At 43.3% G+C, this 23,134-nt stretch overlaps 1 protein-coding gene across 1 annotated transcript in view; it reads left to right on the top strand.

Annotated features, from left to right (window-relative positions):
- The window catches only part of LOC147674000 (maestro heat-like repeat-containing protein family member 1), a 90,969-nt gene that overhangs the window by 50,779 nt on the left and 17,056 nt on the right, over nucleotides 1–23,134 (top strand). The window contains exons 10-18 of the mRNA XM_086946440.1: nucleotides 1,089–1,167; nucleotides 1,587–1,700; nucleotides 2,346–2,407; nucleotides 4,217–4,336; nucleotides 7,506–7,626; nucleotides 10,513–10,553; nucleotides 10,865–11,006; nucleotides 13,899–13,951; nucleotides 14,484–14,591. Coding sequence (XP_086802566.1) covers nucleotides 1,089–1,167; nucleotides 1,587–1,700; nucleotides 2,346–2,407; nucleotides 4,217–4,336; nucleotides 7,506–7,626; nucleotides 10,513–10,553; nucleotides 10,865–11,006; nucleotides 13,899–13,951; nucleotides 14,484–14,591 — 840 coding nt within the window. The remainder of the gene's footprint in view (nucleotides 1–1,088; nucleotides 1,168–1,586; nucleotides 1,701–2,345; nucleotides 2,408–4,216; nucleotides 4,337–7,505; nucleotides 7,627–10,512; nucleotides 10,554–10,864; nucleotides 11,007–13,898; nucleotides 13,952–14,483; nucleotides 14,592–23,134) is intronic.

Raw genomic sequence — 23,134 nt, 5'->3', positions numbered from 1 at the left:
CTTATCTCAGAGGTTCAATTGTCCAGTTAGACTTTACTATATAACATATACTGGAATCTTCATGACATTCCAAACAACAGTACACCCAATCTTAAATCTTTATATTTAATAATAATAAGGCTATATCATATACATTTGAATAATGCCATCAATCAAGGGAAATTCAGTATTTATCCCACTAAGGTTCCTAAAGTCAATATGTGCCGAAACTACCCCACAATTTAGTTCAAATAATCCAAAAACACAACATTTCTGGAATATCCTTACACTCCAAACTTGAAGCATTCAAGACCCCAGTCCACATATAAGAAGGCCCTCTGAAAACAGGTGCACAACTTGACGGCCATAAGCATGAAATTCCAAATAGCAATGCTGGCACGTGGAATCTGGAATGAATGGGAAACAAAAGACAAGCATCTCTGATGAGGACCAAAGTGCGAGAACTGAATGCCGGTAAAGAAAAAAAAATGAAGTGGTACAGCAGAAACAGCGAGTGGCGGTGAGAACAGAAAAAGGCCCTAATGAAGCCACCCACAGAAACAATCGCTCCCCACTCTGCTGACTAGAGAACTGGGACGGAAAATGGGCAAAAAGTGAAGCAAAAAAGGCCTGCTCTGAAAATCATGCAACCCACTATGCTGGCCAGACACCGTAGGACGCAAAAGGGGAACAGCTTTACCGTCCCCAGAGATAAACCAAGATGAAGTGTAACAACAGCCTTCGTCTTGATTACGTTGAATAGCTGCCACTAGTGCCAGCTTTGTTAAAAGCATTAAGAACCACTACCTTCTGCTATCTTGCCAGACTTCTGAGTCTACAAACTATCCAAAAACCATAGGAAACTAAGGCATCCATCTTAGAGCGGTAACTGAGAATTTGCACTTCCACCAATATCGGGCACCCTGAATATGCTGTATTCCACACAATTAATTTTTCTGTCGTGTGGTATGGATCTTGGCCCCATAAGTCCTGACAAACTCCTATGCTCTCATTCCCCCACTGGAAGTTATTTGCTGTCTGGATGTATGGGATTGGCTTTCAGATAGCCTAGCTTCCATTATTATTTATTATGGCTTTGTTATTGGCAGATCTGCACACCCTCAAGTGGGGTTTCCGATGAAACAGAAGAGCCACTCAAGTTGTCCACGGCTATTATCCTGTCACTGGGTGAGTTGGTCATAAATGTATGTATGTATATATTTGTGATACTGCAAGTATATATTGGCCTTTACTAGGGATCAGGTCCTCTGTAACATTAATTTCTGTACACTGCCCTGCACGTAACTTGATCGTCTTAAAAGCTACTATTGCTTCAGTATTTATCTCCCCCCTCCCAGTACATTGGTTGGCTTGCTACTGGAATATGGTGCCCAGTTTACTATATACAGCTATAGTAGTCACGTGAGTACCATGTGCTCGTAAGATCATCATTAAATGTTGCAGACCATTGATAATATACCTCCTGGACATGCGTTGAAGAATGGCCTTGATGGGCTGCTCCCCAGCGTTGAGTTCCTTCTTGCATAATTTTATGTTGTGTTATTTTTCAATTGTGTCTATTTTATCTTTTCACTTTACTCTTGCAGCCCATTCTCACTCTAGTGAGGTCCTTAAATATTTCGAAAGTAGCTTGATGCAGATAGGTGCAGAGTCCCGTGCCACAACATTACAGCTGCTCTGCAAGCTCCTTTCGGAAACTGGTAAGACTGTCAGTGGGTGGGTGGCAGTGTGTGATTTAGGCAGGGAAAATAGTTAAAGGGATATAATGCTTGTCATAGAATCCGGAGCCCTAAGTTGTATTCCCAACGTACTCCCTTACTTGTCCAACATGGTGCAGCTATAAGCAGAATTCTTCAATTTTATATTCTTCAGCTACATTAACTGCCAACTTTTCCTGGTAGAGCACTGCAATTTACGAATAAAGTCTTGCTTACATCAACTTCAATTATGTGAATCATGGTGAAGAAATAAAGGAGTGCCACTGTTTTCTTTTCGGTTATTTGTTCCCATTGTGAGCCATGAATGGGACAGGGACACTGTGAAAACCGATCCGGACATAGACACTGGACAGGAACAAAAAGGGAAATAAAATATGGAGCAGGTCGAGACAGACACGCTCAGTGGTACATGATGACACAGACATGCACGGCAAAACAGGAAGGCATTGATAGCCCCATGGGGCTCACAGTCACAGACTCACAAACCAAAACTGAAAGACAGGACCCTCAGGGTGGTAATCACAGTTGATAGTGGAAACTTCACTACTTATGTATTAATCTTGATCTTACTAGACAAAGTCAATATCTATGTGTTATGAACATTTGGTGTATGGCTTTATTTAATAGATTCAGAAGGTGCCTTTTATCTGGATGCTGTCCGTCACGTGCTTGAGGATGACAATCGCAAGGTACCATCAAGCTATTATACGTGTGTTAAAGCACTTTCATAATTAGCAACTCAATCTAATTAAAGTTATGCAGTTTTTTGCATAGTGCAGTAGTCCTACTTACATGGACTCAGAGCTGTGGTTTGCACACCACAATCTGTTGACTTTCTCCAAGGCAAGTCTTCAGTGAAGGTGTTGGGTCATGCAACCTCCAGCCATTTCTGTCAGTTCAGTGTGTCTTGTGTTCCATTGTTTCCCTATCCAAGTGGACATATCCCAGTTTTCCTGCCTTAGTCTGTGTCAATGCATTATTTTCAGACCCAATCCCAGAGGTTGCTGATCCCTAATTGTTTAATAAATGTGTGTTAAAAGAAAGTTTGTGTATGCTGTTAACATATTTGGTCTGTATTTCACATTGAATTGATCTGTAATACCCCTCACTGAGGAGGAGAATGTTGATGATCAAATAAGGGGTTTTGAAGTTCAGAATATTAATATCTCTTCAAATCTTTAACAACCGTGGTGTAAGGTATTTCAAATGTCTCTACCATGAATAATATTTGGGCTATGTCTCAGCGAAATCTCACCAAACGTGGATCGATAATACAGGATAATATTCAATGTGCACGTTTGAAAAGTCTGATTGTGATATAAAAGATGTATTTTATGTAGAAATTGGAATATATGTGAATTTCTTGATGCCATGTATGTCCACAAGGTGCCTGACTTCAGTGCCATGGAGAAAGCAAGTAACTCAGTATCAGAATCACCATGTTCAGCATGTTAGCAAGCACAGGACATAGGCACAAAGGAAATTCAACAAAGCTGTTTTCTTTTGATAACGAACAAAAGGCTGTATTGCCATAACTTTGTCTCTATTGGATTCTCTTTGAGAGGTGTATTGGGTTTGTCATTTTTAACCTCAGGGCACGATATAAACCAAGTTATCCTTAGATATTTTTCAGATTAAACCAGGAACATCAGAGACAGGACTCTGCTAGGAATGCTAGAATCACAGAAATCAAGCATGGATATATTATTTGGTAGTTGAAGCCATAGTGGCCAGATTGTGCAAATATACAGCGTACAGAACCATGTTAGGGATGTCAATTTTAACTCAAAACTGGATACAGGAGACTGTGACTATTTACGGTCTTGAGCCAAAACGACTTCTTGAAAGTGATATGGATCAACCAAACAACAAGGTGTGGGACAATGAACTCTAAGTACTGCATCCCATTTGTTATCTGCTGTCCGTGTGGGGATGTCTGTCTGCTCAATCTTACAGGTGGAGTTAGACAGCGGCCATCATTCTTCCCACAGACAACTCTAGTTTTTTTTTATTCCCTCAGCAGTGGAATCCACAGCCTATTGAATTCTCATTTGCATTTTTGTAATCAATATCAGGTCCTGAGAGCTTTTTTGTTGGTTGTAACCTACCTAGGCTTATTTTGCAATGTTTTTTTGTAAATATTTTATCAAATCTCAGGCACCTATAGAAGGTGTAGCCCACCTGGAATATTTGAATATTCCCTCAATCACACTTCAGTCAGACACTCTGTAAAAACAGTTTAATTAAATTGACTCTAGTTTCATTCTAAGATTGTCATAATAGCCCTTTTTGCAACATACTTTAAAAGGTTGTATCCAGGTACTGGCTTTCCACACATAAAAATGTATATCTGTCTACTCTGTGGACAAAAGGAAGGAGAGAATGCATGGTTTTCTCACACTCCCTTGCTACTTTCTCACTGGAATGTGTGATTTTCTCCTATTCATACACCAAAAGGGTTTCTCACTAACCATGCTTACCTTTTTTCTCAATTATAGGTTATTCTTGCCACTTTAAGTTTAATGTCCAGTTTAACAGCCAAAGGTTTTTATGATGTGAACGGAAGAGCTGTGATGGATTATGTGCTTAAAAAAACCAACCTCCTTATCAAAGAGCAGGTAAGTGGCAGAGGTACATATTTGGGTAGGTGAATGTGTTAGGGAACAGCAACAGTAGTCAGCACACAAGAAATAAGTGGACCTTTTAGCCCCCTTGTGTCCCAATGTAGTTACTTTGCCATATAATATACATCGGCAGTGTCACATATTTGCCCCTGGTGGTGGAATATAGACCTCATGTCCCTCTCGTTAGTTCCCATAGTCTCACCTTGACATTCTATGTTCTTCATTTGAGCTTGATGTTCCCTACTTCCACTCCCGTGCGTCTTTCTCCCTCCGTCACTTTTATGGGTGTCCCTTATCCATTTGTCTGCTTACATTTGCACCTGAAATTCAGCAGCTGCCCATCAGTGCCAACACTGTACATGCCTTTTCTTCATGTCTTGTTATTCCAGGGTGCCCATGATGTGAACCAAACCCCTCAAGCGAATTTACTTCTAGCTTTCACCTTAAGAGTTATTCTTCCAGTACACCCAATCTATGGCTTTTCCATTATTGTGAAAAGTTTAACCTAGTATACCCTTACTATTGTGGGGTCTGAGTTAGCAAACTACCAAATCCTACACAAAGTAGCACAAACATACTTCAAATCAGTTTTTCATATCAACACTGCCTCCCAAAAATGCAGTTCCCGGTTTTGTCTTATTGAGTGTAAGAAGTACCATAATGTAGCACATACTTCCCCATCAAGCAGCAAGGGGAGGGCTCATGGGGCATCACAATCTTTGTAGTGAGCAAGAGAGACTACCTTGTGGTGCCAGAGGTGCAATGTCTCAGATGTAGTGTCCAGTGCATCAGAACCTTACATATGATAAGTTAGTCCACCGGTATTTTGACTGTATATGAATGCTATACACTTCTACGCCAAATGACCATATACTTTTATTCTCTGTAGAGCGGAGCATGGGTGCATAACCTCATTTATACATTTTTATTTACATGTTTGCGGCTAGTGGTTTTAATTTCACATTTGGATTTGAGCCAAGAGGTTCTCTCTGTGCTGAAAATTGTGATGTTTTCACTCTCAAATCTCTTGACCCTCCATGAGGAGAGAAAACACAGTGAAAATGATGCGAAAATATATGCTACTTTACTTCTCTTGCTTTTCCACATTTTCACAGGGCACTAGTCACATGGATCCTGAATCTGATGTTGAAGAAGAGACCATCCACATCCAAATCTCTCAGCTCCTCAATAAAATTGCATTACGCCATAAAAATACTGACGAGGTAAGTGAGAAGGATGTGAAATAAGGTGGGTCAATAAACTAGAAGTGTACAAAATATAAATTGCAGAATGTCCAAAGACTCCTCAATTCCCAGGTTATCTTCATTATCCTCTAACTCACATAATAGCATGTTTTAGTAAAGCTCTCTCTGCTGCAGGTTTGTATGTGGGAAATATGCACATAGTGATCTGAACCATGAATGCATGTTTAAAATGCATTCCTTTTCCACCCTCTTTCCTTGCCTTATCATTTATTTTTGTCACCTCCTCATCTTGTTGTAAAGCGCTCCAACACCCTCGGGTCTGGCCAGCGCTATAGAAAACTTCCAAAATAAAAATAAATAAAAAATACCATGATTTGCCTTCGGGAAAGCACTGGACTTTGGAATAGTATTTACTATTCCAACTCCAGTCTGTGCAACTGTAGGGAAAGAGTTGGACTTAAAGTACAACATTAGTCCAACAACGCTTTCCTTCAGGGAAGTGGTTGTATTGGCTTGCTTGATAAAGTAATGCATTGAAAAGACACACTAGGGCACGTACAGCAATTACGAGTCTTGCAGGGCAATGTGTTGGGATCTTAAATACCTTAAAAACATCTTGTCTTCCTGCCAGAAGCTGCCAGAAAGACAGTGGTCCAGTCTTTAATCATGTTGAGACTGTATTACTGCATTGTTCTGTATCTCGGAGTGTCACAGACATGATGAAGAAGGCGACAGTGGGTGCAGAATATGGCAGCTTGGCTGCTATTTCATCTGCCTAGACACTCACCATCAGCCCCAGCTCTACCAATGCTGCTCTGGCTTCCGTTAAGGCTTTGGGTATATTTCAAAGCCATGTGCTACTGTCACAAGATTCTCAATCATAAAGGCCCTAAATATCTTCACCTCTGATCACACCTTATCTTCTTAAAAGAAATCTGAGATCAGCTGATGCCTCTCTTGCATCTATCCCCAGAATCAAAAGTGCTCACATTGGAGGCCATTCCTTCAACTACTTGGCAGGCAAGATGTGGAACTCCCTACCACTTTGGCTTAGGCAAAAAAAATGTGAAATACGATATCGCAAGAATTTAAAAACATGTTTTTTCACGCTAACTTAGATTAGGGGAATTCATATTCTTACTCTGTATAATAGGACTGATACCCCAGTGCTGGGACACGCAGCTGACGCAACTATGTGCTTTATAAATCTCATTATTATTGTTATTATTAGTGGTTTGGACCATGTTGTTAAGGCACAGCGTGATTTGAGACTCGATGTAAAGTCTGTTTCCTCTGCTGCAGGGATAGAGGTCTGCTGTCACATGCAGTCCTCATTCCCAGCATTTCCGGCATTCATAGAAGATTGTCGAATCCTACCTCACTTTTTTTAATGAGGCAGGAGGTTTTCCAAATTATTCTAAATAGCCACTTTGAAACGAGATTGAATGGCACATATGTCGCATTGCAAAACATAGCTACTCAATCTGCATCTCCAGTTTGCTACTTGCCCGATGATACATCGAGCACCAATATTTGATATCAACAGGGTCGTTCATTCCCAGCCATAGCTTTACACACTCTGGCACATTTATAAAGATAGTTCTGTTTTGTGATTGTTATGAGCATAACAGCAGATAATGAGATAATTTACAATGCAGCTCACTCACAGGGGTTTTGGAGAATAAATGTTTCACTCATTCTCTGCAAATAATTGCTCGGATATAGAATCACGGATTGTAGCATTGAACAGGGTTGGTGGTACATCAGTGTAATACCAGCAATCTGTCTTGGACCCCATCAGCAAGGAATGGTATCAGGAAGGGGATAATACAAATGTAGCCCCATCTCTAGAAGACCCACCAGAAACCCTCCCACCGGCTATGACAGTTTATCTGTGGGAATGCAGCCTTATTAAATGCTAATGATACTAATACCACATTCGCTGCTCTTTCTTGCAGGGATTTTGGAAAGAGATTTTGAGCTACATGCTGGAAGATGACTATACTTCATCCGTGCCAGCACTGTGCCAGATGCTACTTGTTGTAGATAAGAAAGCAAGCATCAACTTTCATGAATGTGGTGAGTCTTAAGCATCCTACTCATTGACACAGTGGGATCTACCATTGAAGGCGGTTAATGCTTCCTCCTCCACTCCCCAGATCCCCTCTTACTTTGTCATGATCAGGCATGAGTTGAAGAACCAGTCCATTAGCTCAGGATGTTATGGTTGAGTTACTATAGAATGTGGGTGTCAATATTTCAAATAACATTTATTGCTATCCTTTTAGAGATATATGTGTCTGTGCTGATGTTGCTGCTCGCGGTGAGCCTTATTCACAAGGAATTAACTAATTGCTGTGTCTCAAGCCATTTGGCTGTGCCACACTGCGTTAATTCCGAACCACCGGGATGCTTCATATCTTCAATGATATAATGGATCCCTTTGCTCTCCCAGTGCTGGTGCATAATTAGCTGCCATACACCTATGAAGGCACCCTTGTACCATGGTGCAAGGGTGGCTGCGTCACAGGGATGATTGTTTTTGTGCAGTAAGGCATATCTTTGTTTTTATGCAGTTAGGCATACCTTTGTGCACAAAAACAATCACAATAGGTAATTTCCTCATCCTAAATGTGCCGCAGTATGAAGTACGCTAAAAAAGAGGTAAGCAGCGAGGAGAAATACAAATATTTGTTCTTGTTGCACCTCCCTATACCTCCCCCTGGGGAGGTGTAGCATTCTGACACATTTCCAGGTGTACTATTTCTTGTAAATCTGGAAATGCGACAGATGCCTTGGGTGTTGGGCAGGAAATCTCACAGCAAAACCCATGGCACAACTGTTCCACACAAAGTGTTGCGTGTAAAGGGGCCATATTTACAAGGGCATTAAAAGCCACGCAGGGTGGCTTTACCTGTCCTTGTAAATATGGAGCAGCAGGTTGCACTGCTGGTGTGTCTCAAAATGTGATGCACGGGTGGCACAAGGGGCTTGTAAATAGTCCCTATATACTTTTTGTAGTTTGACAGACATAAAGTGACTTTCCTGTTTGTTTCAGCTCTTAGTCTAGTTAATGCTCCTACCCCCTAAATGCAATGTACTAACTGTCCCAGGTTTCCACACACCATGAGGCTACTCAGGGCTCTAACGCTCCTCTTCAAACCATGGAGTATTCTTGCTCTCCATGATGTTACTTCTGTCTAGTAAGTTGATCATGCCGTGCTGGGTATGGTACCTATTTATGTGTTGTTACTTTTGCAGACCGCTACAGGGATGTATTTTATTTCTCCATGGAGTTACTTTTAGCTAGGATATTTGTCTCTGCAATGTTTCTGGTTCAACATTTTGTACTTCAGCTCCATAATAAAATGCTAGTTATTGGTCCTCACTTGTAAGCAGGGATGCATGCTCAATGATGGTAGGTGAAAATAAATATTTTGACTGACTCCGAGGTTACGAAGGATATTCGCATCTGGTGGTGAATACCTGTAATTGCTATAATTCCAGGGATCCAATTAGCTCTCCCCGCTCAACTTTCCAGTGGATGTGTTGATAAAGTGCAAGTGACCTGGGCAGGTGGTATCATAGTCTATTTATTTGTCACTCATGTTAGGATCCTGAGCAGAATCGAACAGGCAACATATGTGCTCGTTCTTGCTTGCCCCAGGTCGTTAACCTGATTAGAAAATAGATATTTCGTTTGCTGCCACTTATTTGGAGCACCCTGAACAGAAATGCGCTATGGCATAGCCCTACAAATAATTGTTTGTTTGTCTTATATGTCTGTTCGTATTCTTGTTCCACAGGTGCCGAGACACTCCAGAACTAGGAGTGATTTTTCGGAATGAGCATTTTGCTCTTCCAATTTTGATGCACTTTAAACACTTTTTTTATTATTTTTCACTTTCACGCCCCCAGGTTAGGGTGGACGATTAGAGAGTCCATACCGCCGGGGTTTATCATTGTCCTGACGAATGCCTAGGTAAATAAAACCAACACTAAGGCTGAAACATGTTGACATATTTAAATCTGAATTAAACCATCCATTACCTTTGGCTTTACAATTCAGACACATAGAACCCTTTTATTGGTGTCCTAGGGATCATTAATAAACTTTTTTTAGATACCCTTTAGACACTTTTTAAGCTTAATTTATCCTCACAACACACCCTTCACACAATACCAGCTCCGCAGTCTCCTGGCGTCGCAGCACACCGAAGAGGCATTAGGTCTCTTCGGTGGGGCCCGATGATGAAGCATGACACTGACTAGGTCGGTGTGTGAGGGCTTTCTCTTCAAACCCAAATAGGGTGCGAACTCCTTGAGTCTTTTGGCTCCATCTAAGTGGCTTATAAGAGACATTAACCTCTCTTCTTTTGTTTATTGACTTATTACTGGGGATTAAGAGAGGGTTTCTGTACTTCCCTACCTCTCCCATTGTTTTTTGTAGAAAATAGATATGCAAGAACATGTTCTGGAGTCCTCTTTTCTTCTGGGGTATCCGCTGTCAGAAAATGGCTCCTATTTTTCCATGGTCCTTCAGGGTGTAAAGCACGTCCACGGCTCATGACGCATCCTCTCTTATCCCACTGGAGTCTTCTATCCCTCAATGAAAGCTGTAGCAGGAACCTGTGCATGGCAGCTTAGGTAGCTCCTCCTCCAGCTTTCATTTCTTGACAGCAACCGCTAAGGGAGGGAGGAAGAGAATTGCAGCATAGGCTGTCAAGGTACTGTACACCCCTGGGTGCTCCTTAGTGGTAGGGGTGCCTTTGCCAGTATTTGCAGGAATTTCAAAGCATCCTCATGACCGCTAGAGGCTCATTGAAATGCCACCCATCATCTTCTTTACAGGTACTACTGGGTGTCTTAAGTGTGTGTGTCAGCCATATGTCTTTCTTTGGCAAGTATTGCTCAGTAATTTATGGATTGAGTATGACATGTCTTTGTTTTTTTGTACCTAAACAGCTAAAGAAATTCCAATACACAGACTCTTCATAAGATTGCTGGTGAGTATCACATTCCACCCCCATCATATTCCACCAGATCCCTCTTCCCAAGTTGTTTGCTGCCATTTCTTTGCAACCTACTAATAGAGATCTTAAATTCAACGCTTTTATCCTTTTTAATTTGATGGATTTATTTCCAGTAAATTGGTTATCAGTACGACATGCTACTTACATTGTACAGAAACAGCCAAAATGTGGTTGCTACTAAGTACTGTGTAGAGGACAAGGTAGTATTTCCAGAAGTTTTAAAGGCTAGAGAATAGAAACTCATGAAAGAATCAATTTCTGAATTCTTTGTTGTGGGTTTTCAGGTAATTTCTTCATATCCTCGCTGGGATGTCGAAAGGGGAACTTCAGTCTTGGCTTTTCTCAAGCGCCTGATTCCTGCAAATTACCCATTTCTAGCAAAACTCCTCAAAATGAAGATCCCGCCGCTGATAACATATTTAGAAGGTGAGACCCCAAAGCATGAACCAGTGAGCACACAATTTAAACAAGTATTAATGGCATTTCAAACAACCATTGACCAATGACAAAGCCATTAAGTCTGGTGTTGGCTCGTAGCTTTTAGACCTTGTCCACTCATGTTTTTTTCACGGTTTTTATAAACTTGTATTGTGGGAGGTGATGCCAGGTACATACCAAGATAAAAAATAGTGTTTTGGTCTCAAAAGGTCACATTCTTATTGTTGTCCCTGGAACTAAATGAAAATAATTTGTGTGTGGATGTGCTTCTTGTGAAAAAGCAGAACGCCATTGTTCACAGTGAAGTTAGCCAACGGCAGAATTGGCCCATGATGTATGCTGCGGAGGACAAAAGAGAATGTGAATGATAGGACACGTTAGACCAGCAGATGAGGAGGTCTGGCTGAAGGCTTGTATAAGTAAGCAAAAAAAGAAATAGTCACAGTCTTTCTTTGTAGCTGGCCGATGCCATACTCCAAACCGAATGAGGCAATAACAGAAACAGAGTCAGGTATCTTCTTGCAAGTTCTGGGTTACTTCCGCATATAACAGAAAGGCAGTTGACACATTCGTTTGCCGAAAAAATCAGTTTAATACAAAGCTTCAGCCATGAAGCGCTTCATCTGTCAGACGCAGCCTTGATCACATAAGAATGCGGCATCTTGATTCAGTGTTTTAAAGTACATATGTGCCAAAAAACTCCATAAACATAGAAAAAATGTCTTCAGTATATCCAAGGTCAACATTATTTTAGAGCACTACCTGTTTTGGCACCTTTTCTTTTATTTCAATTGTGACTTATTGTAACAACTAAGTAGCACCAACTCTTCTAATGACTAAACTTGAAACAAAGACCCCTGGTGGCCTCAATACAGAAGAGATTTTGCACACACATTCCTAAACACCAAACGCTCTCTCTGTGTTTGTATTATAAGTAGGTATTAGTCAGGGTACATGGTAGGTTAGATTAGTCTACTCAGTTGTTTGTGTGATGACTAAGGATGAACAGGGTATTTCACAGCAATTAATATGAAATAAAATGTTAGAACTCTGGTACAACCATATGTTGCAGTTAAAAGTAATGTTTTAAATGTTGCATAATTGAATCCTACTATGTGAGAAGTTCACATGGAGGAACATTTAGAAAAGTTGGTGATATTATGTTGTTAATAAATTGATTGATACATATTTCTGTAAGGTTGGACACCCTTGTTTTCTGAAAAACAAGATTTATATTTCAGCCTGTGTAGCAGATATCATGCGGAAGTGTTTTATTGTGTTTTTAAGGTAGAATTAATTGCAAATTATAATGTCACTTATGTGAATTAGTCGGGTAGTTCCTACAAATCTATAAAGGATCTCCACGTTTTAGACAACATAAACTAAGGGATCGGTGTCCAGACTGATTCCAGACACCCCCAAAGGATATGTTAGTATGTAGACCAGCTAGCTCACAGTGCCACTATAAGCCCCACAACCTTACCAAGGAGAAAATAGTTTCTGGCAACTATCGAACATGAGAACCCTGACCCCTCAGGGATCATGGAAACAGTACAATACTTTTTGCTTGGTCACTTGTGCTCACTTTATCTCAGAGAGATACACAGACTAAATGGTGGGGGCGTTTTCAATAAATATTTATTGAACCAGAGTCATCTAGCATAAAATACATGTGCTGCAACAACCACGAGACAGAAACAGATATAGACGATTACAAGCACCAATAGAGTAAATAAAAAGTAGAATTCTACCATGGTGCTAAAATAGTGAATATATGCAGACATATAAATACATGAAGTTAATAGTGTGTACTCCTACGATGCAAACCCTAACTAGATGTACCTAAGTGTACCTAGCATGTATGTTGGTGTATAGCCAAGAACCTCCTAGGAAAGAGCAAAACCCAATACCTGATGTGAGAAAGCAAAGGACCCCATCTTGGTCTCGAGTGGACAACCCACAAGTAATGTCAGACGACTGCTAACTGGAGTATCTGCATGCAGGGACTTCAGCGTCTCGTGCCAGCATGTCAGCATAGAATCTTTTTCTCCTCCGGCTTGCCCAGCAAAGATGTTCTACTTATATACCTGAAAGGTACCATCAGGGGTTCTACCTAGATGTTCCATGGTACTGTGGGCATGTCAGCCAAGGATGACGATAGTGGTGACCCTTATACAGAGTTATTATGCACAAGATTGTAATCCTGCTGTGATACTAAGAATCCTCATGCATAATAAATTAGGCTAGTTTTTTGAGAAAACTACACAACATTTATGCAGCACCTAACTAGGTAAAAGGTCAGGGCCAGAACTGTTATGTAGAGCAAGGTAGGACAAATGTCGGTAAAAGCTTGTTCGACTACCTAGGACAATATTGGGGTACATTGGGTATTATAGCAAATTAAGAAGTGTTCCAAATATTTTGGTCTTTGATATAATAAAGGAGTATTTTTCTATGTGTATGTAATTTTAGAGCACATATGCACCTTTTTACTCTGAACCACAACGGCGATCCCCTACGTGATCAAGGCTTCATCTGACAGCTGAAATGCTTATTGGCAGTAGCTCTGTAATAAACTGATTTTCTGCAAACAAGTGGTGTGGTGACCTTCCTGTTATATAAGAAAGGAAACCAGAATATATAAACCTAAAATTACAACCAGATATAAGGAGCTAAGAATGACATCAAGGGCACATGAGCAACTAATGACCTTGAACTCAATTCCCAGGACAGGCTGAGCCAACAAACACATTTTGCACACTTTGAATTGTGTGAATCTACTTCTGCTAGTGCTTGGTATGTAAGCACATTGCCTTTGAAATGTTGCTTGCTATTCACTTTTACTTACATATATTTCTTTTTTACCAACTACTATTTCAGCTTCCACGGAAAGAACCTTTGACTTGGCAAAGTGGAAATGCACGCTTGTTTCAGTAAGGATGAATTGCTAATGAATGTCACACATGACGCTTGTCTCTTTGTTTTCCAAAGCTACTCATTCAGTGTGAATATATGCAGATATTAAATTCACCCCATCATAGTGCTGTTCTGCTATGAGGTTGCACTATTCGCCCCATATCCCTAATATTTCTATGGATTATGATCGTTACTATGGTGTTGATTATGATTGGGCACAGAGGGGAAGCAGCCGTACTCGGTACATAACATTTCCATAATATGCAATATTTACCAGAAGCATTAAAAACCTTATTGGCCCAAGTTGACATTCATAAAACTGGAAATTGCATGCTTACGACACCTAGTCCTACATGTATCAGAGTTTATCTGCATGTTTTACCCAGGGAAATTACAGGCTCTACAGTGATCATTGCATTACTCATAAATCTGACTGTTGTTGCACAGGGCTACAAATGTATCTTCTCAAAATCACTGCAGACGCCAGCCGTGGATACTGCATTTACATTTCTATTACTGCATTAAAGTCTCTCACTGTTTTCCTTGCAGTTCCTGGGGACTATCCTAAAACAAGCCCCATACAGAGAATGGCATGTCTCTTTTATGGAAGAACTCACCGAACAGATTGACAGTTTTGCCCATCATGTGAATGAGGAGGTTAGTGCTCTCAAGGGTCAGTACTGAACCATTGGGGAAGTCAATTTAACACAAAGTCGGAGAAGGGTAGAACTGTATATTCCATTAGTAAAGGTAATTTTTATAATATGGGTACACAGCATTGGGCTTAGCCTGTTGGGAAAATCAGGGATGGTTCTCCCACTCCCTGGAAGGACTGACCTACTAAGAAGAAGATGGAGATTAACTCCCTGAGGTAATCCTCTCCACTTGAATCAATAAAAGCCACAACATTTCAGGGCTATAGTCATTTCCCTAATGGATCTCCTTTTGCCAATAAGTAGCCTTCATGTTAGAGTCAATCCCCATTCAGGGGATGTGAGGCCATATTCATGCAAAAAGCAGTGGAGATATTGTTCCTATCAAAAAGCAAAGAAGAAAGGAAGGCGGGCAAAGAAGGGGGAATCTTAAGGATTATTTCTTGGTGCCCTCACACATCACTGAGGATGTAATGCTTCATAGTTGGCTTGCTTCTCATAGGTCTAGCGCTATAATGCCCTACGGGCCCCACGAAGGGTCACTTTAAGGGAGATCTTTTTATTTTTGCTGTCTGATGAGAAGTGCTTGTGTAAGGGCATTTTGAATGTGAGGGGTGGAGTAAACGTTTACAGTGAAGTAAAGGGAGACTAAAACTATCTAAGAGATACCGAACTGAAGTGTAATGTAATGGTTCCCTTGGTAGGATTAAAAAAATATAATTTGGTTGGGGCTAAGACAGGGGCGTGATGTACCGAAGTAGACTAAATCTGTGAGCGTGGTCAGGTTTCGATGGCCTAAAAAAGGTTCCACAATGATTGGTCAGGACCAAAAATATGGGGGATAGTCCGACCCCACACCTAAGACATGATATGCTGCTAAGGTATTCCTTTAGAAGAAAATACCTGGTTCAAAATGTTTAGAATTGATCATCTAACCTAGAAAATAAATGAAAAAATAAAGAAAACACTCAGTAAACAAATGTTTTGTATGTTTGGTTCAATGTGTCACCAGAATCGATTTTCCAACTCACTGTATCATAGTGTCTCTAAAGGTAGACATGTGCATGCTGACCAGTCACCACAACGTGAAAGAAGTGAAAAACACACAAGTACATATAATATAACAGAATAAGCAAGTGAACATACATGGAACAGACAAAATAAACCAATCTGTGTTTGCGTTACTCAGCGTATCATAAGTTATTGGTTGTCCTCCATTGTGAGTGACGGGTCTTACCCTTTGGATCAATTAATTATGCCCTATAGGTCAAAAGCAGAGGGTAGTGCTCAGCTGCTGGCAGTGGAAAGAGCTATGATGGTCAGTAAAGAGAAACAGTAAATCAAGGGGACCCAAATGACTTAGTGTTAAAAGAAAAAGAAAAAGTTTTAAAGAGAAGCAACCATACTCACAAGGTTTCTGCACGGAGAGCACAAGAGGCCTACCCTCCTCTGCTCACCTGGCTCGAGACTGAGCAGAGGAGAAGACCTGTCATTGAAGGTACGGGAAATTGGAGCGATTGTCCTCAGGTGTGGTGTGTACAGCAGCTGGAAGGAGTGATGACCTAGTGGACAATGAGGAGAGGAGGGGAGGGGCGAGCTTGAGCCAAAAGGAGTGAGCTTCTCACGTGCTGATGTAACAGAGGTATCATGCCTCAGTGGCGCCTATCCCAGAGTGTGCAATGGTTAAAAGGTGGGCATCCCAAAGTCATCCATGGTTTTTGTAAGGTGGCCTCTAAGTAGTAAATTAAGACAGTTGAATGTTTTGTTAATCAAGGGTAATGGTAAGAGAAAAGTATAGTTAACCTAAGTACTCTTGCATATACAGTGATGGAGAGCAAATCAGGTGCACATAACTCCTAGCGATCCCTCATGGTGGAATCTAGGCATATTGGCATCTGTGTTCATGTTGGAAATCTAGGCCACCTCATGTAGTAAGTAACATGAGGCGGCCAAGTGGTCTATTCCCAATGGATTAGGATGCTTGGTGAGCACTATTGGGAAATGTCAAATGAGGAGAAGAGGAAAGAGAAGAGGTAGGCTGGAGCCAATTGGAGCAAGCCCCTCATGTGCTTGTGTAGCAAAAGTATCATCCCTCCGTGGTGGACATCTTGGAGTCTGTAGCGGTCAAATGCATGCCGACCAAAGTTGTCAATGGTATTAGTAAGGCGGCTTCTGATGGATACAACTGCCAGTGGATTCCTCACCTTGTGAATATCCCCCTGCATCAGCAATGTTCAGAAAATTCTTTGTAGCTCGCCGGCGTGGACGACGTTACAGGAACGCACGACATTGCGCGCGGCTCTGCTGACGTCACCGACTCCATTATAGGCCTACGCCGGCGTGATGACATCAGTTCCCTTTTTTCCACGTCGTCGATGCTAACGGTTTCGGGGAACCTCTGTAGCTGTTAGTAACTTTGTTACTGTTTTCTCTGTTTGGTGTCTTCTTGCTTCTTTGTTTCTCGCTGAAGATGTCGTCCAAGAAGACCGGGTTCAAGCCATGTGGGGAGTGAAGCAAGATGATGTCGATTACGGACCCGTGCGAGGATTGTATCTGGTGCCTGAGTTCGGACCACAATGTCAAAGGCTGTTCTTCGTGTAAGAAGATGAACCTGAAGGCTCTTCGAGAGAGGGAAGCAAAACTTCTGGTGGCGAAGTTGAAAGGTAGAAAGGAAAAGAAGACTTCGAGATCGCGTTCGAGTAGGGCGAGGTCGAAGTCGAGGTCGAGGTCCCGCAAGGCGTCACCTTCGAGGTCATCATCTGGTCATGCTTCGAGGTCAACGAAGAAGAAGCATAAGAAGCGAAGGCATGATCTCGACATCACTCCAGTAAGGTCTTGGAGTCGAGACCGAAGTTGCCTAAGAGGAGGCATAGAAAAGATGAGGTGTCTCCTTCACCTGGTGTTCCAGAAGGTGAGGCTTCGCCCTTGGAGTCGCCAGTGCGTTCTCCGGCTCCGGTATCGGATCCCTCTCCGCGCCGTCCCCGGCTCGAGAGGAAGAAGAGGCTCCATTACCTGAGGGCTCGATGACTCCAGTCCATCCGCCTGTGGAAGAGGAGGCGAATCTGGAACCTCCGAGAGAGCATCCTGTGGGTCCTTACCCGCCCTTCCCAGCTCCAGGTCAAGACCCTACTTTGTTTTTAAACACAATGTATGGAGTCTACTCGAGAGCTTTGTACCCCTATGGTGCACCTCCGGGTCCCATGGGTCCATTGGCATATAATTTAGTAGTTCCCCACTCCTATGCTCCAGCTCCTTTTATGCCATTTATGCCGGTGCCGGCTCCGCCTTGGCATTTCTCGGCGCCTCCGAGGTCGTCGATGCCGATTCCATCGTCGTCGGCTCCGGCTCGACCTCGTGAGCAGCGACCTGGGCTTCCGGATCCGATCTCAACTTCGGCACCGGCTCCGTCGGAGTCGGTCACGGATCCGACGGCGCGACTCTGGAAGGAGAGATCGAGGCGAGAAGCTCAGCGCCTTATAGAGGAGCAAAGATTTAGAGAGGCTGAGGCTGAGGTGGAAGAAGGTGAGCTTCAGGAGGACTATTTTGATGATTTGAGGGATGCTAGTGGTTTGGAGCTTTCCCCTGAATGGGAGCTGTCCTCTGTATCCGATGCCCCTTCAAAGGACGTTGCACCATACCATGTGGTCATCAAAAGAGCTGCGGATCTTTTAAATTTGACTTTGCCTACAGCTGAATACAAGTTTAATCTTTTGACTTAGGTCCTCCATGCCCCATCTTCAGTTGTGGAACCATTGCTTCCTTTTAATGAGGCTTTGACTGAGCTTATATCGGAGGTTTGGAACAGGTCTCTTACAGCTCCTGCAGTCGCTAAGGGTGTTGCAAGGAGGTATACGGTAGCACCTGGTGATATTGAGTTTCTATCCTCGCATCATTTGCCTGAAAGTCTGGTTATACAGGCAGCCTGTTCGAAGAAGACTGTTGGTGCTTTCCCTCAAGTGCCTGGGGATAAGGAGTCCAAGAAACAGGATCGGACTGCGAAGAAGATTTTCTCTTCGGCAAGTATGGCTCTAAAATCGACCAATGCCACATGTCTCTTGGGGAGATATATACATGCCCTGATGGACTCTGTACGGCAATTGGATCCTAAAATTCCTGAGGACAGCAGGAAGGATTTTAATGAGGTGTTGGCCGATACACAGGCGGCTGCACGTCAAGTGATTCAAAGTGGTCTTGACACTGCTGATTCAGTTGCTCGCATTATGTGAATTTATTTCTGTTGCCTCTAGAAGGGCTGCCTGGCTGAAGTCATCTGACTTTTCTGTGGACGTTCAGGCTGCCTTGTTGGATTTGCCATTTGATGGTGCTGGACTATTTGGCAAAAAATCTGATGCAGCTTTGGAAAGATTTAAGGACAGTAGGGCTACTGCCAGATCTTTGGGGCTTTAGTCCAGAGGCTCTGCGACTAAGAGGTATAGAGGTTTTGGACGTTCGTCCTTTCATCCCTACCGTCAAACTCAACAGTAGCAGCAACAGCAAAATCCACTATATAAATCCTACAGGGGAAAACAAAGAGCTCGTCCTCGAGGACGTCAATCTTCCTCCTCCTCTGCCCAACCCCCTTCACCATCAGCAAAGCAGCCCTAGATCCGCCATTCTGGATCATGCGGGTCCTGCAGGGGGTCGGCTTACCATTTTCTACGGGATTGGGAATCGGTTACATCAGATCTTTGGGTTCTCAATCTTGTAGAGAATAGGTATGCTCTTCCCTTTCGGGAATTTCCTCCAGATTACCCTCCTTGCCAAGGATTTTGCTCAGAGGACCACCTACTTCTCCTGCAGGAGGAAGTCCTGTCACTGTTACGAAAGGGTACGATAGAGGTGGTTCCGGAGCAGGAAAGGGGTCAGGGATGCTACTCCCAGTATTTCCTGATTCCCAAGAAGGGTGGCAGACTTCGTCCAATCTTGGATCTTAGGATCTTGAACCTTTACCTCAAACAGGAGAAGTTCAAGATGCTCACCCTTGCTCAGGTTCTTCAGGCGTTGCTGGAAGAGGACCGAATGGTGTCGATCGACTTGCAGGATGCTTATTTCCATATTCCTATCCTGAAGTCGCACAGAAAGTATCTCCGTTTCACGGTGGGATCGCAACATTACCAGTTTGCGGTCCTTCCGTTTGGTCTTACTACTGCACCTCGAGTTTTCACCAAGGTCATGGCTGTGGTGGCAGCACATCTCAGAAGGTCAGGGATACCTGTATTCCCGTATCTGGACGATTGATTGATCAAAGCAGAATCTCCAGAGACAGTGCTCCATCATCTGCAAGTCACAACTCAGTTGTTGTACAGGTTGGGTTTTTCAATAAATGTACCCAAATCTCACCTGGTGCCCTCCCAGCGCAACCTGTTCATAGGTGCGGTACTGGACACAACTGTATGTCGAGCATTCCCTCCACCTCAAAGGATTCTCGACATACAGGGAATGATTGCTTTTTTTCACAATGGAGCGGTCGTTCCAGTCCTGAAGGTCCTTCGCCTGCTCGGTCTGATGCCTTCCTGCATTCTGTTGGTCAACCATGCACGCTGGCACATGAGGGCCCTCCAGTTGTGTCTCCGCAGGCAGTGGTATCAACACAACAGAGATCTCAGGGGGACCGATTTACAGAACTAACTTAAGACAAAATCCTAAACGTACTACTTTTGGTATTCACAGAAGTTAGGATTTTGTCTTAAGTTTGTCTTAAGAGAGACTTAGGACAGACTTAAGACAGACTTAAGTTAGGATTTTGTCTTAAGTCAGTCTTAAGTCTGTCTTAAGACAAACTTAAGACAAAGTCCTAACTTCTGTGAATACCTAAAGTACTAAGTTTAGGATTTTCTCTTAAGTTAGTTCTGTGAATCGGGCCCAGGGAGTCTGTGAGGATCTCCAGAGAAGCTGCAGCGGATGTATCTTGGTGGAGCGTGGAAGGCAATCTGTCTCAAGGAAAGCCTTTCCATCTACCTCCATCGGTTGCCACGGTGATAACGGATGCATCCACTCTACGGTGGGGTGCTCATATGGGGGATCTGGAGATCAAGGGTCTTTGGTCTCCAGAGGAAAGGTTGCTTCACATCAACCTTCTAGAGTTGCGGGTGATACGTCTAGCACTCAAGGCCTTTCTCCCTGCCCTTCGTGGGTGGTCGGTTCAAGTCCTGACGGACAACATCACCGCGATGTGGTATGTCAACAAACAGGGAGGAGTCGGGTCGCAGTGTCTCTGCAGAGAGGCTCTGCGTCACTGGTCCTGGGTTTAGGACCATCAGATTTGTCTGATGGCAAATCATCTGGCCGGAGTTCTGAACATGCGTGCAGACAGTCTCAGTCTGCAGTTCTAGGCGGACCACGAGTGGAGGCTTCATCCAGAGGTAGTTTGTCACGTCTTTCGGACGTGGGGAAGTCCTCAGGTGGACCTGTTCACCACCCACGAGAATGCTCACTGCCCGTCATTCTGCAGTCTCCAGTATCCGATGCCCGGAGCTTTGGGGGACGCGTTTCAGTTGAGTTGGGGCTCACAACTCCTTTGCACGTTTCCTCCCATACCCTTGATTCCTCGGGTTCTGAGAAAGATTCGCCAAGACCGGGCCCAAGTCATATTGATCGCCCCAGATTGGCGAAGAAGAGTGTGGTACACAGATCTTCTCCACCTCTCCTCGTGCCCGCCGCTCCGTCTCCCTTTCAGGGCAGATCTCCTCTCTCAGATGGAGGGGCAGGCTCTACACCCCCACCTCCAGACATTACACCTTCATGCCTGGAGATTGAACGGGGCAACCTGAATTCCTTTTCTCTCCCACATGATGAGGTGGATGTCATTCTATCGGCCAGACGTGACTCCACCAAGTCTATCTATTCTTATAGGTGGTCTCGGTTTGTTTCCTGGTGTGGGGAGAAATCCATCGATCCTTTGAGGGCTCGTTTATCAGCTATACTTCAATTTGCTCTTTCTTTAGCGCAGCAAGGGTTTGCTGTTGCTACAGTCAAATGTTATCTTTCGGCTTTGTCGGCATTTCTCTGCCTGCCGGATTAGCCGTCCTTATTTAAGTCTCCTGTTGTTTTAAGATTTCTAAAGGGCCTTACGAATACATTTCCTCCTACTCCCTTTATTGTACCTCAATGGGACTTGAATCTGGTGCTTACTGGGTTCTCCTTTCGAACCTTTGCACAAGAGTCCCTTGAGACTTTTGTCTTTTAAGACGGTCTTCCTGGTTGCTATTACCTCGGCAAGGAGGGTAAGTGAGCTTCAAGCTCTTAGTTCGAAGCCCCCATTCTTGACCATTCATGCTGAACGAATGGTTCTTAGGACCAGGGTTGCTTTTCTGCCTAAGGTGGTAACTCCCTTCCATCTAGTACAGTCTATTACCCTTCCTACCTTCTATCCTCCCCCTCACCCTTCCAAGGAGGAGGAACAGCTTCCCCGTCTGGACCCTAAGTGGGCGGTGAGCTTTTATCTTGATAAGACAAAGGACTATCGAGTGGATGACCAGTTGTTCGTTGGATTTGATGGCTGTAGAAAAGGAAGAGCTGTGCACAAGCGCACACTTTCAAGATGGATTATTCTATGCATCAAGATCTGCTACAACCTGGCTGGTAAGGAACCTCCAGAGGGTATAAGAGCTCACTCTACTAGAGCAAAGTCATCAACATCTGCTTTGTCTAGGGGTGTTGCTGTAGAGGACATTTGTAGAGAGGCAACTTGGGCCTCCCTCCACACTTTCGCAAAGCATTACTGCTTGGATACCGAAGTGAGGAGGGACGGCCACTTTGCGCGTACTGTCCTTCGGGACTTTCTGGTATAGAGGAGTGGACACCATCCTCCGGGAGTGGGGACTGCTGTGGGAATCCATTCACAAGGTGAGGAATCCACTGTCAGATGTATCCATCAGAAGAACAAGTTACTTACCTTCGGTAACGCTTTTTCTGGTGGATACAGTATCTGCCTGTGTATTCCTCACAGGCCCACCCGCCTCCCCGTTGTCCACTCTTCCATACCTGAATTTCTGGTAATGTTTTTTTAATGTATACATGTTATCCTCAAAGGAAGTGTGTTCTTGTACATGATTTACTATGTTATATTCACACTATGTGTGTTAACTTGACTAGTTTGTACTGTGTATACTGTGTATATATCTATTGTTTTGGTCCGTCCGTGTGCCTCGAAGGCACGGAAAAAAGGGCGGAACTGATGTCATCACGCCGGCGTAGGCCTATTATGGAGTCGGTGACGTCAGCGGAGCCGCGCGCGATGTTGTGCGTTCCTGTGACGTTGTCTACGCCGGCGAGCTACCAAGAATTTTCCGAACGTTGCTGACGTAGGGGGATATTCACAAGGTGAGGAATCCACAGGCAGATACTGTATCCACCAGAAAAAGCGTTACCGAAGGTAAGTAACTTGTTCATCTCAAACAGTAGACTAAGACAGTTAAATGGTTTCTTATTGGAGGGTACCACCTCATTGGTATCAACAGAATCATTTGTGTTACTGAAGAAGATACCAATGCCAAGTCGCAAAATGCTTATCATAAGCACTGCTTAGTGTGGTGTCTGGGACTCCAT

Source organism: Lissotriton vulgaris, chromosome 12, assembly GCF_964263255.1.
Source record: "Lissotriton vulgaris chromosome 12, aLisVul1.2, whole genome shotgun sequence".
Classification (NCBI taxonomy): Eukaryota; Metazoa; Chordata; class Amphibia; order Caudata; family Salamandridae; genus Lissotriton; species Lissotriton vulgaris.
The sequence above is the reverse complement of the archived record's forward strand: the minus strand, read 5'-3'. Positions and strand labels throughout refer to the sequence as shown.